At 41.3% G+C, this 14,341-nt stretch overlaps 3 protein-coding genes across 3 annotated transcripts; all 3 read left to right on the top strand.

The window, feature by feature from the left end:
• Positions 1-1,145: 1,145 nt before the first annotated feature.
• sgms2a (sphingomyelin synthase 2a) lies at positions 1,146-4,201 on the top strand (the record flags this gene model as incomplete). The annotated part of the gene is made up of 5 exons (XM_084466165.1): positions 1,146-1,597; positions 1,828-1,945; positions 2,469-2,622; positions 2,953-3,119; positions 4,016-4,201. 5 exons carry the CDS (start codon positions 1,146-1,148, stop codon positions 4,199-4,201), a joined length of 1,077 nt encoding a protein of 358 aa, XP_084322291.1.
• Positions 4,202-5,990: 1,789 nt separating this feature from the next.
• Positions 5,991-9,872, top strand: cyp2u1 (cytochrome P450, family 2, subfamily U, polypeptide 1; the record flags this gene model as incomplete). The annotated part of the gene is given in 6 exon segments (XM_084465268.1): positions 5,991-6,008; positions 6,010-6,445; positions 6,609-7,259; positions 7,337-7,498; positions 8,685-8,852; positions 8,950-9,872. Coding segments are annotated over 6 exon segments (1,614 nt in total). The 3' UTR covers positions 9,129-9,872.
• A 246-nt stretch (positions 9,873-10,118) lies between these two features.
• Positions 10,119-13,063, top strand: hadh (hydroxyacyl-CoA dehydrogenase). The gene is made up of 8 exons (XM_084465101.1): positions 10,119-10,287; positions 10,487-10,615; positions 10,731-10,888; positions 11,335-11,461; positions 11,626-11,715; positions 11,822-11,894; positions 12,230-12,346; positions 12,502-13,063. Exons 1-8 carry the CDS (start codon positions 10,171-10,173, stop codon positions 12,618-12,620), a joined length of 930 nt encoding a protein of 309 aa, XP_084321227.1. The 5' UTR covers positions 10,119-10,170; the 3' UTR covers positions 12,621-13,063.
• The last annotated feature ends 1,278 nt before the right edge of the window (positions 13,064-14,341 follow it).

The following is a 14,341-nucleotide window of genomic DNA, read 5'->3' as shown; positions in this document are numbered from 1 at the left end:
AGAACTACACGGCAGGACCTGGTCAATGTCCTGAAGAGAGCTGGGACCACAGTCTCAAAGAAAACTATTATTAACACACTACGCCATCATGGATTAAAATCCTGCAGCGCACGCAAGGTCCCTCTGCTCAAGCCAGTGCATGTCCAGGCCCGTCTGAAGTTTGCCAATGACCATCTGGATGATCCAGAAGAGGAATGGGAGAAGGTCATGTGGTCTGATGAGACAAAAATAGAGCTTTTTGGTCTAAACTCCACTCGCCGTGTTTGGAGGAAGAAGAAGGATGAGTACAACACCAGCCCAACCGTGAAGTATGAAGGTGGAAACATCATTCTTTAGGGATACTTTTCTGCAAAGGGGATAGGATGACTGCACTGTATTGAGGGGAGGATGGATGGGGCCATGTATCACGAGATCTTGGCCAACAACCTCCTTCCCTCAGTAAGAGCATTGAAGATGGGTCGAGGCTGGGTCTTCCACCATGACAACGACCCGAAACACACAGCCAGGGCAACTAAGGAGTGGCTCTGTAAGAAGCATCTCAAGGTCCTGGAGTGGCCTAGCCAGTCTCCAGACCTGAAGCCAATAGAAAATCTTTGGAGGGAGCTGAAAGTCCGTATTGCCCAGTGACAGCCCCAAAACCTGAAGGATCTGGAGAACATCTGTATGGAGGAGTGGGCCAAAATCCCTGCTGCAGTGTGTGAAAACCTGGTCAAGAACTACAGGAAAAGTCTAATCTCAAACAAAGGTTTCTTTAAAAAATATTAAGTTCTGTTTTCCTGATGTATCAAATACTTGTCATGCAATAAAATGCAAATTAATTACTTTAAAATCATATGTGATTTTCTGGATTTTTGTTTTAGATTCCGTCACTTACATTTTAAGTGTACCTATGATAACAATTACAGACCACTACATGCTTTGTAAGTGGGAAAACCTGCAAAATCTGCAGTATATCAAATACTTGTTCTCCCTACTATATATATATCTATATCTATATCATACATTAATGCAGACATAAACTATCAGAATTAAATCACTTCAATCTAAGGAGAAAAAAAATAATAAAAGTGCACACTTAAGTGCAGAAAAATGTCACGCAAAGAAACTCATCCCCATTGTGTTCTGTCTCTAGCGTCCCTGCCCCCATGGCTTCGCAGGACTTCTCAGATGAGCGAGGCCCTGCCGTGGACAGCCTAGGCACGAGCATGGAGGTGGTGGCTCAGGCTAAAAAGAACACTAAAGCCTGCCCCGTCCACACCCCCGTCACCAGCGACGCCAAGCGAGGCTTCCGCAAGGCGCTCGGGAGACACACGGACTACGTCAAGATCGCCCTGCCGGAGCCCAAGGCCGGCCGCTTGCCCATGGAGTGGTGGAAAACGGTGCTGGCGTTCTTCTATGCCGCCTTCAACCTGGTCCTCACCACGGTGATGATCACCGTGGTGCACGAGAGGGTCCCATCCAAGGAGAGCAGCCCGCCACTCCCCGATAAGTTCTTCGACTACATCGACCGAGTCAAGTGGGCGTTCACCGTGACCGAGGTGAATGGCATGGTGCTGGTGACCATATGGCTCGTCCAGCTCTTCTTCTTCAAATACAGGTGAGATCTTCCATCACCTTAACCCCTTGGGAGTTGTTTTTTTTTCCTTTCATTAAACTTTGAATAGCATTTGAGTTTTTATTATTTAGTGAAAGAATAACAAAGCCTCATCATCGACATGCCTTTTAAGGAAACTCAAGTAAGCCATTCTACAGCGATGAAATTACCTTTACTTTCTTTAGAAAAATCTACAAAATGAAAGTCGGCTCTGATCGCTCATGTTGTTTCAGGTCAATAGCAAGCAGGCGGTTCTTCTTCCTCATTGGTACACTGTACCTGTACCGCTGTGTCACCATGTACATCACTACCCTCCCCGTGCCTGGCATGCACATGACGTGTGCCCCAAAGGTGAGAATAATCATTCAGATGGGGATAACCTAGTGGCACTAAGGGTGTTTGACTCCCAGGTAGATGGTAAACTCAAAAAGTATATGCAGGATGGTTCTCTGAATCTTCTGTCCATGTTGCCAACATTTTTACCTAGTTTGTGACTGTGCACACTGGTCCACATCTTGAAAACAGATGAGTAAAGTCCAAACTTAAAATTGGCCAATTTCATTGGCCAGAGAATCAAATGAAATCAAAGAGGACTAGATTTTGAGGGAACAATATGTGACCCCCAGGCAAGTTAGCCTACTAGATAGTACGTTTAGCATCTATCCACTTGTTAAGCGACCTGAAGATGGATGACATTTTGAGAAAATAACTGAAATATTTGACACTACTTGACTTGTTTGTCAGAGTGAAGTGAACTGAGGGACCCAGGTACTACATGGTTTGAATAATCTTCGGCTTCACTCTAACAACCAAAGAGTGTCATCCGATAGGGTTGACCTTGCGTAATTAATTCTCCCTTTCTTTTTGTATGTAGCTACACGGTGATTCCCAGGCTAAGCTCCAGCGTATCCTCCAGCTGATCTCGGGCGCAGGGCTCTCCATCACAGGCTCCCACCTCATGTGCGGGGACTTCCTGTACAGCGGACACACGGTCATGCTCACCCTCACCTACCTGTTCATCAAGGAGTGTGAGTAGTCACAAAATAAAAAAACATGTTTCTTTGTATCTAAATGATTTAGATGATTTGTTTGTGAATATAATGAATTGAGCAACATTCAAATTTCATCCATTTTCAAACTGGCATTAAAAGTTTATAATCCCTAACCCTTTTATGGTCTCTAGGGTAACAGTGTTGTGGTTCTTGCCCCAAGCGTCACTAGCACCATGATTGCCAACCATTGGTATTAGACTGGTTATGATATACCGAATATCATTACAGTAGCTTTCAATGAATACTTAGGTCTTCCCTGATGCTGCGAGATTCGGCATGAAGCATAACATCCTCTCATCTCTCCAGACTCACCGCGGTCATTCTGGTGGTACCACCTGCTGTGCTGGCTGATCAGCGCAGTGGGTGTGGTGTGCATCCTGGTGGCCCACGAGCACTACAGTGTAGACGTGGTGGTGGCTTATTTCATCACCTCCCGCCTCTTCTGGTGGTACCACACCATGGCCAACCTGCAGGTCAGTACCACACACACACTGTGTTAAGTCTATGGCGTGGGTGGAGAGTGTGTGTGTCTCTCTTTATGTCTCTCTGTGGACATGTCTTAAGTGTGTGTGTGTGTGTGTGTGTAGTTTTGTCAGTGTGAATAATAGTGTGTGTGTGTGTGTGTGTGTGTGTGTGTGTGTGTGTGTGTGTGTGTGTATAAGAGCATGTGTGTGTGTGTGTGTGTGTGTGTGTGTGTGTGTGTGTGTGGGTAGCCATTAGCCTTGTTGTTTACTCAAGTTGGTTTAGACTAGGAGCTCTCCCACATCTCTGTGGAAGCCTAGTGATGCATAGCTGTTTTGCTGAGGGAATTTACCTCTAAGGTACTAAAATAATCACTATGTAAACATAGGAATGTATTACATTTTAAATCTGTGGTTGTATATTTTATGGCTATAAACTTCTCAATATTGTAACCAAGAAAGATCTTCTCTGTCTGTGTTTTAACCATTCTTTACTAATAAAATAAACTATACTAACCTTGTCTTGTCCGGCTAATATATCTTGAAGTGTTTTGTCCCAATAGTGACCTTGTCTGATACAATGACTAGATTTTATTCTCATACATTGTACAAATAATACATTTTAGTGCATAACCTTGAAGTTGTGGATGCATTTATTCTTGGTATTGAGTTGATTGCACATTGTCATCAGAATTATGTGGTGTTATTTCAAGTCACTGTATACATTTCTTATAGCTTTAGGTCACACATACACATTAAATTATCCATAAATTAATGAATCCAAAATTAATCCCTAAAACCAAACCACATGAATCCCTAAAACCAAACCATGAGCAAATGTACATCAGGACTCCTGGGAGGTCGATCATATCTAACCCTTATGCCATGTGGTGATATCTTTCTAACAGACTCTGAAGTGCTCGCCCAACAACTACCTCACGCACACCTGGTGGAACCCTGTTTTCAACTTCCTGGAGAGGAACATCCAGACGGCCATCCCCTGCTCCTACAGCTGGCCCTTCAGCTGGCCTCCGGCCTGCCTCAAGAACCCCTGCAAGAAGTACTCCATGGTCCAGAGCGCCCGGGAGGAGTGATGCCATCTCAGAGGGCCCAGGGACTGTAGGGCTATGCCTGGGTTCTCACCCCAAAAGCAGCCCTGGAACAATCAGTTGATTGGTCCTTTCAATCAGTATTCAGAGAAGGTGTGATGAGGTGAACATGGAGCAGATATGTATTTGTATGGGATGCTAGAGTTTGGGAGGATTTCAGCAGCAAACAATAGTCTCATACTTGTCATTTTATGTGTTTTACATCATTGTAACTTATTTATATCAAGGTTTTTTCGGGTCAATGTTTTTTTGGTTTCTCAATTCATGATTCTGTAGATTTGAGTAAGAAGATGTAAAGATGTTCATTTGAGACCCATTTTTCAGGAGTTAAGTCAGTATTAAGTGTTAACTATATGCAAGATGAAGTATTTGTTCTTGCTCTCTCTCTCAGCATAGATGGAGGTGGGTTTACCTCAATGTGGTACTAAAGTCACAAGTTGCCTTAGAAAATGTTTTTTTGGTTGCATACATTGGATCAATTGATTGGTTAATTATTTAATTGTTCGTTTTTTTATATCGATTTTTTTATTCATTTTAAATGTCTGTGCAAAAATGTGCAAATAGCTTTAATTTTAGGATATGGTCGTAAAAACAGACGAAAGTTGTCTTGCTCGTTTTTCCTTGTACAAACCACGGTCTGACATATATTCTTATACCACAATTTAAATAAATAATTACAGCCTTGCACCAACAATGTTTTTTTTAAACACAAAAAAAGACGGCTAAATATAAAAAATATTATTACTTCAATGGGAAGTCAAATACTCTCCTAAGTCCAGAAATACCATGAGTGGGACATATTCAGAGGCAACCATGATGGGCAAAAATAACCTAACGGACACATTATATTATGAATATAGTCAACTCTGGGCCCAAATCTAATAAACACAACACACCACACATTCAAGAGGGTCAAGATGACCCTCGAGCCCCCTCCCTATCAATCTGCGGAGAACACTCTGCCACAGCTAGATGGCGAGGACACACATATCACACAGACAGACAACACAACCCGGAGGCCACAAACTCATTCAGATGTATTTATCCTTTGCTTGATTTAGTTCATGGGGTTTCTCCTTTTATCCATGCGATTTTCCAAGCGCCTGAGCCAAAACAAAAGGTGTAAAACAAGTAAGATGAGGTTTACAGGGGAAAGATTAAACATTAAAGACAAACTAGTTAGGATAAAGATAATTTGTTAGCTTAATATTTTTGTTTCATTCACAATTGTGCATGAAGTAAAATTGTGTGGCTCGAGATTCAAATACGTGCTTGAAATGCATGTCTGCCCTTTTAAAACACATACAAGGCATAATTGTGGGTGTTTTATTCTATTATCTTGATTACATTTTCATATAATGAACCGCAAATCGGACAGCTCCATGTTAATTATTATTCATACACAGGATAAATGTGCAGCAACAAGTAAGTATAGGTTTATATTTAAACGAATTACTGTTTAATTTCCTCATTGCTGTAAAATTGCTGTAACAAAGACCAAATAATTACAAAAAAAATAAATAGAAAGGACATCAACGTCATACTCGTTACCAAACCTACCAATCAAGGAAGCTACAGCTCTAACAACCAATAGGAAGCAGCAAAACAATCTGACGTGTCCCATGCTTGGTAGAGTGCAGCAGTGGCTATATAGGATCTACAGTAGCGTCCCTACTGTATGAGCCGGAATAGTGTGAAAAACATAGAGGAGCCAGGCTTCGGTCACATTCATTTAGTAGCCTACAATATATATCCTGTAAATAGAATTGTCGTGATGTACATATCTGGAACTGAATAACATCATGTTGCTATCGTGGCTAGAATCGTTGCGCATTTATTGTAAAACCCAAGTCTATTCCATAGCATTGTTGGCAATCTGCACGTTATGCGTTTTGGTTCACTGTAATAGGAAACGTGGGGATTTTACGAATATTCCTCCAGGACCAAAACCAATGCCTATCGTAGGGAATTTTGGTGCATATCTTGTCCCACCTTGCCTCTGGAAGTTTTTCGTAAAGCGACAGCAGACGAAAGCCAAAAAAAGTAATTTGGATTTTATGATGGAACAAGCAAAGTTATATGGTAACATTTACAGCATCTTTATTGGACATAAGTTGGTCGTTATACTGAATGGTTATGAAGTTATTAAGGACGCTCTGACAAACCATGCTGATGTGTTTTCCGACCGTCCTGATATACCTACAATTGCCTTAATGACTAAACGCAAAGGTGAGGAACTATGTCACATTATTTTCCTTTACTCATCTGCTCAGAAATATATATATATATATATAGAACCAAGAAATGGATTGTAACAGTTCATCAGCCCCTTTGTAATAGCGATAATAATCACAATAAAATGATTATAATTGCATGTTAATTGTAACCATAGGAATAGCCTTTGCCCCATATGGCCCAGTGTGGAGGACCCAACGAAAGTTCTGCCAAGCCAGTCTGCGAACATTTGGCCTGGGAAAGCTGTCCTTGGAGCCACACATCCTGGAGTGCCTAGCTGTCGTCAAAGAGGAACTGTTACAGCACTATAGGAATAGCAGTGACACAGGAGTGGACCCGACTCCCCTCATCAGAACTGCTGTATCAAACGTCATCTGCTCCATGAGTATGGGTCACAACTTCCATCACGACGACGAGGAGTTCAACACCTTGCTGGAACTGATGGCTCGAGGGCTGGAGATCAGCATTAGTGGGCCGGCGCTTCTGATCAACATCCTTCCGGTGCTGTATTACCTCCCATGTGGGATCTTCAAGGAGCTCCGACAAGTGCAGCGGGACATCACCGCCTTCCTGAAGAAGATCATCGCACAGCACAGGGCCACCTTAGACCCCAGCGATCCCAGGGACCTGATAGACATGTACCTGGCCAAGGTGTTGGAGCAGCAGGCCGCGGGCGAGGAGGAAAGCAGCTTCTCAGAGGACTATCTCTTCTACATCATAGGGGATTTGTTCATCGCCGGAACCGACACCAGCACTAATTCAATTCTTTGGATGCTGCTGTATATGGCATTGCACCCGGATGTACAAGGTATAAGAAACTTATTTTCCATCCACACTTTTTGATTGATCTGTGAGTCTCATCCGAGTGTTTTTGTGTGATTCCAGAGAAGGTGCAGGCGGAGATGGACAAGGTGGTGGGCAGAGAGCGACTCCCCTCTATGAAGGACAAGGGGAGTTTGCCTTTCACCGAGGCCACCATTATGGAGGTGGAGAGGCTGACCGTAGCCGTTCCTTTGGGCATTCCCCACATGGCTTCCAAAACGGCAGGTAAATGTCAACAGCTGCACTTGCTATTAATTTCTTTAGTAAGAATATATGTTCTTTCGTATGTGTACTATATGCCATTACGTGGATACTTACAGTGAGTGCATATGTTCTAAGCATGGGAGGCAAAATGGCTGGATAATTTGTGCAATAGAATGTCTTGTAGGAAGAATGCAAGAGTAGAGTGGTCAGAGATGTTTTTTGATTACATGAAAAGTAAAGAGGTAGTTCTTGCAGAGAAGAAGCTGCATCACTCTTCGGCTAGTACATGAGATGAAAAGTTAAAAGTTACTTATCGGGCAAAGGTTGAAATTTCAGGTTAAAAAGTAAAAGTTCCAACCCCCAGTAGTTTAGGACAACTATCTGGATTCAAATAAAAATGTGGTCAAACTTTTTTACCTCTGCTTAAGTGTGAAGGTTACAAAGTGCCTCTGAACTTAGATTATTATAATTTGCAAAAGGACATGATCTAAGTGATGATGGGCAAAAATAACGGACACAAAAATAACGGACACATTACATTATGAATATAGTCAACTCTGGGCCCAAATCTAATAAACACAACACACCACACATTCAAGAGGGTCAAGATGACCCTCGAGCCCCCTCCCTATCAGTCTGCGGAGAACACTCTGCCACAGCTAGATGGCGAGGACACACATATCACACAGAAAGACAACACAACCCGGAGGCTCAGGGACAAGAGAACCCTCGATAACCCACACAAAGTCTAACCCTGGCTAGGAAAGATACTATAAGTTTCTCATGCACCGGATCACGGGTGCTCTTCCGAGGCAGAACCTCTTCGGAGGCGAAGCTCCGGACGACCTCAGCGCTGTTAGGGGACGTAGAATATTCGATCTATCACGCTTTATGAATCAGTATTACCTTTGCTACTTTACTCAATAAATCCGAGGCCCTCGTGCTGACAGACTTTATTACCTCTCTGTCTCATTTTATCTGGTCAAGTAACTAGGCAGACTGTTTTTCCCAACAGTGAGAATGTATGATCAACATGTATTAAATAACCCTAACGCTAAATACAATGGATGAGTTAGTATTGACTGCGCTAAGAAATGTATCCACGCACAGTATTGTAAGACGCCTGGATAAACCATCAATCCTCTTATTATTATTATTATGCCATATGTTATTGATTGATTGATCTTGTTGAATATGTCTTTTTCAGAGTTCAGAGGCTTTACTATCCCCAAAGGAACAGTGGTCATCCCAAACCTGTGGTCCATCCATAGAGACCCTACAGTGTGGGATGAGCCAGACACCTTCAACCCAGGCCGCTTTCTGGATGAGGCGGGAAAGCTGCTGAGATCAGAGCACTTCATTCCCTTTGGGATCGGTAGGTCACACCCATCTAACAAACTCATATTGCCAACACGTTGATAAGATAAGATAGAACTTAAGACAGTTTTTTTTTTTATCCCTGTATGTTTTAGGTCCAAGGATTTGCATGGGAGAACAACTGGCCAAGATGGAGATGTTTCTGATGTTCACCAATCTACTGCAGTCTTTTCAATTTAGTCTACCAATTGGGGTTCATCCCCCCTCGATGCAGGGGCGCTTTGGGCTAACACTAGCACCTTGTCCATACAATGTTTGTGTGATTCCAAGATGAATACACGTTTAAAAGAAAATGTGCGATCAATGGAACATTGCAGAACCAACATGCATTCAGGTATTATGGCAGTTTGTGTATTTAGCAAGATGTTCTCTCTCATGAGCTTGAGGACAAGATATTGCCATTCTGGATCAGTGACTGTTCTGCATGCCTGATGGGAACAGTAATTATGCATCCCTAAGTTCAGCTGAGTTCACCCTTAGGCCCACTGGGTACATTGGTGTTCCTGCATGAGTGCATGACTTTAATGCATTTCTTGAGAATTCTCAATTCAATGAATCTTGTAGCCTGCTACCACATTTTTTTGAGGTTAATTTAAATTCAGTTTAGGTTAATTTCCACTGAAGTTTCCAATAGTTTGTATGTTTGTAACAAGATATTATCCCTTATGATCCTAAGAAGGACAATATATCGCCATTCTGGATCGATTACTTTTTTTGGCATGTCCGATGAGAACAACAGTGAGGTATACCTGAGAGCAGCTAACTTTATTGGCCCGCTGGGCACCTTGGCATTGCATGAGCCATGACTGTTATTCTCTTGATAATTCTCATATCATTAAATCTTGAAGACTACCCTCACTGTTTAGGGGGTTAGTTTCAATTCAGTTTAGGTGAATTTCACCAAATTCATGTAATTTGGTTCATGTCATTCAAGTCATGTTTGGTCAAATAATATTTGTTTCTAAATAAAATGGGCCGTAGCTACAGTAGCTACAGCTTAATGTTATTCCATTTACATTTCAATTAAGTATGCATAGGGAATGTTGTTAACATTCTTTGTTTTTTATTGTTAACTAATAAAACAGATATTTTTTTCTGTATATATTTGGATCGATTGAATACTACACACAATATAAATATGAATAAAGAATGCATTTCCAATTGTAAGTATATGTGATATAATGTTATAATACCTACGTGAGTAAAAGGTCGTCCAAGTCACGTGATTGTAACAGACCGTGAACTTCTACCCACATTGGGATACTACTGACTGCAACATAGCTGTCCCAGCAGCACGGTGCTAACGTATCGAAGGCATGGCTTTCCTCACTCACCAAGTTACACGGAGCTTCTCCTCTTCAGCTATCAGAAATGTGATTATAAAACAAGTTATGATCATCGGAGGCGGTCAGATGGGTGCAGGAATTGCACAGGTAATGTAAAAAAAAAGCTGTGCTTTTGTTTTGGCTATTTAGCTTAGCTCCTTCACCTTGCCTGCCGCCGGGGCTAGCACAGTGCTCATGAGCTCATCTTCGGTGGCTAATATAATCATATTTGATGTGTGTGTACCGTATTTGACTGTCTTGCTGATTGTTATAACCTAATTGTTGCCTACAATTATTCTCTCGTAAGGTCGCTGCTGCAACTGGCCATTCAGTGACGTTAGTGGACACGTCAGAAGACATCCTGAAAAAGGCTGTAAAAGGCATCGAAGGCAGTTTAAAAAGAGTGGTGAAGAAGAAGTTTGCGGATAAACCAGAGGTGTGACTCTATTATGCATAAAGTTATGTAACGCTTGAACTATATTACTTAAATGACAACGCAGTGCAGCCTTCATAGTTTTACGTGGTTACGTGATGACGTACGTTTGTTCCAGGCAGGTGCCGAGTTCGTCCAGAATGTGATGAAGAATGTGTCATCCTCAACAGACGCAGCGTCTACCGCCCAGAGCTCGGATCTGGTTCTGGAGGCCATAGTAGAAAACCTCAAAATCAAGCAGGATCTGTTTGGTGGACTAGATAAAGTTGCTCCGGCGTAAATAACTTATATTACTAATTTCTTTACATTTAGTTTTATTTATCAACCTGCGTGTGTTGACCTTAAATATATATATATATCAACCAACACTTCATTTGACAATACAAGGCATGGCAAACAAACGTGATTAGCCTAGGTTCTGGTTTATTTACGTTAATTTCGGATTTTACTTTACTACAAAGACATCTCAAAATGTATCACCAGCAAAGACTCTCATGATACATTCTGATGAACAATCCCTTTTGGAACATAAGTAATAGATTAGTAATAGCATGACACTGTCAATGATATGTCAATATCATGTCAATAATAAATAAATATATAGTGAAAATATTAATACAATTAGGTGCATAAAGTGTGCACCTAATTGAGAATAAAGATTATTTACGTTCTTTGTCACACCGTTTTTTTCTTACTGTCGCTCTCTGGCTGTGCTGTTTCAGACACACGATCTTTGCCAGCAACACCTCATCGCTGCCCATCTCTGACATCGCCAGCTCCACCAGTAGGTTGGACAGGTTCGGAGGTCTCCACTTCTTCAACCCAGTCCCTATGATGAAGCTGGTAGAGGTAGGAGGCCAACGTGTTGTATTGGACAGCAGTAAACCTGGTAGACCTGATTGAAGTGTTCTGGGTTCAATCCCCAATGTCCCTTTTAAAGGTTACCGATGCTCAATGTGTTATCCTGCAGGGCTCAAATTTGTGAAGTCGTTAACAATAATAATTTTCACAAGGTTATCGGAACGTCAGCCACTAGCCAGGACACCTTCGATTCCCTGCTGAACTTCAGCAAGGCTCTTGGGAAGACACCGGTGTCATGCAAGGTAAGGCTTTGCTCCCTGATGGTAATCCTGATCTAATCGTATAGTAATGTGTGGATAATGGCTAATGGCACTCATTGACGGTTGCACTGCTGACCTCTCCCTCCAGGACACTCCTGGGTTCATTGTGAACCGCCTGCTGGTGCCCTACATGATGGAGGCTATCCGGTTACATGAGAGAGGTACGCGTTACTGTCCGTGACCTTGACGGAACTGGAAAGAGAAACACAATGGGTGTTAACATATTATGAGATGCACCGACGTACATCAATCGGTCAATTCATGAACATTGGCATCTGTATCAGAAGATGGAGTGATGTGGTCGATTCTCCCATGGGGTCTTTCTGCAATTTCATAACAAACCAAAAAAAGTTTTGCAAAGCATCATGTTTTCGGACCATATTGTGTTTCATATTTGAAAACAACCATGGTTGGTGATTTAATGAACTCATCGTTGTTTATCACAACCTGTATGAGATATTTTTGGGATCATTTCATTAGTTGTTCTTCCTTGTAGGCCATGGGTCTAAAGAGGACATTGACATTGCCATGAAGCTTGGAGCAGGCTATCCTATGGGGCCGTTTGAACTCCTCGATTACGTAGGTCTGGACACGGCCAAATTCATTATCGACGGTAAGATAGCGCTATTGTTTTAAGGTCGCCTCTGATTTAAGGTTTTATGTAGCAAAATGCAGCGATAAATATACCAACGTATAGAGGGTACCAAATATTTTTTCTTAAGCCTTTATTGTTGCAGTATCTATTTAAAGTCTGTGGCTATTCATCAGGTTGGTGTCTCATGGATCCAAACAACCCTCTGTTCAGCCAGAGCGAGATGCTGAACAAACTGGTCGCTGAAGGCAAATATGGCAGAAAGACTGGCGAGGGTTTCTACAAGTACAAGTGATTTACACATGCTCATTAAGTGGCATGATAAAGAAAATGTTCAGGAGGATAGATTGCTGGACCTCACATTGACATGAATGCGCGTTACATTTGTTTTCTCCGATCTGAGAGGAAAGTTGAAAGTGATCACACTGTGCAATAATAAATGATAAACACAATACACGTACACAACAAAAATATAATTCACTAAGCAACTATGGAACATAACAAGATTTTTACCTTTTATGTGGACTTTATCACTTGTGTCAATCTACATAAATTGTATTGGTAATGATTGTATTTAGTCCAACTTGAGTAAATCACAACTGTGTTATGACAACGATATTGAATTGAACCCTCGTGCCTTCATAAAACGTGGCTCCCAGCTGACCTGTGTCCTGGCAGTCATCTTTCACTGTATTTAAATGTTGTTGGTAATAAAGGGAGCTTTTTCTTTTGTGTTTACTAATGTCTTGTGTTGGTGTTAAATGTGAACGATGACGATGGGAAGATGTAACTGTTGTATCATGGTACGTCATTTAAATTAACGTCCAATTAGAGATGTATAAAATTACAACCCTAAATGCACATGTTTGGTTTCTGAGAAGTACTTCGTTAGATGCGAATAAACAAAGGATCAAGAGATATTTTTGAGTGAGATGCGCCTTAAAATAACTCATGATGGCGCTGTTTCACTAGAAATCCACAACGTATTTTGACATTGACCTCTTCATCACGGTGCTGTTTAGCATTCCGATTTTTGCGTTGAGACCATTAGGTTGTCTGAGAAATTAAATGTTAAATTCACCTGCGATTTATAAATAAAGCTCGGGGAAAAGATTCATCTAATTTAAAAGCAGTTATTGGCCAACTGAGGGGCTTATAATATTCTCAATGACTTAGTTCTCCTTTCCATTATCCTTGCACTAATTCTGCATCAACGAAGCCCCGGGCACTGTATGCGTTCTGAGTTTTAATTGCTGGTCCATTTTCCATAGCCCTTTGAAGTTTCCCTAGAGATTAAAACATGTTATATCAAGTTTCTTTGTTGCCTTGCAGTTCCCGCTACCACCAACAGATGGCAACATATTCTTATCGATACCTGAAATGCTCGTAGAGATATTCTATTAGGGAAATGCCACACTAAACATCTTATCTAAACCTTGATTTGTACAACGTAAGTAACTGATCCAATTAGCCAAGGATGCTTTTTTTTTATTTTTCTTAAAAAAACAAAAACATGTCGAAACAGTTCAAATGTGACCACTTGGGAAGCAAAGTGCTATTCCAAGATGACAATGACCCAAAATATAACAATGAATAAAAAAAGGAATTCATCAAGTTATACTAAAAAATAGAGCATTAAAATAAAAATGTTACAGAGATGCTGTCATGGAATAAAATACATGGCTAAAGACCACACAATTAGCTACCGCAGAGAAAAGACGAAGGTCCATCGCAATGAAAGAAACGACTGCCAAGTGCTGGGGTAAATATATATCTATATATATCTGCTTCATTTGACTTGTTTTGAGAACAATAAAATAGAGGCCTCTGAGCTTTTACTCTTGCCTTTGTCCTTATGTTGCCTGCAAAAATACCAAGAAAAGTGACATATCCTGACAGTTTTAAAAAGTACACATATTGAGCATTATTTTACATCTGAGACTCGAGGTCACTATTTGTTACAAATAGTTATCAAAAGAAGCATTACATCATCATTTTTCTGCAAGACGCTTCAAC

This window comes from Micromesistius poutassou (assembly GCF_964030765.1).
Source record: "Micromesistius poutassou genome assembly, chromosome: 3".
Lineage (NCBI taxonomy): Eukaryota > Metazoa > Chordata > Actinopteri > Gadiformes > Gadidae > Micromesistius > Micromesistius poutassou.
Note: the sequence above shows the minus strand (reverse complement) of the source record. Positions and strands in the feature narration are given on the sequence as shown.

What these genes read in the sequence shown, in the direction of transcription:
- hadh (XM_084465101.1), top strand. Translation starts at nt 10,171, where the DNA reads ATGGCTTTCCTCACTCACCAAGTTACACGGAGCTTCTCCTCTTCAGCT. An exon ending in AGTTTGCGGATAAACCAGAG is followed by an intron (nt 10,616 to 10,730) that starts GTGTGACTCTAT and finishes CGTTTGTTCCAG; the next exon opens with GCAGGTGCCGAGTTCGTCCA. An exon ending in CTAGATAAAGTTGCTCCGGC is followed by an intron (nt 10,889 to 11,334) that starts GTAAATAACTTA and finishes GTGCTGTTTCAG; the next exon opens with ACACACGATCTTTGCCAGCA.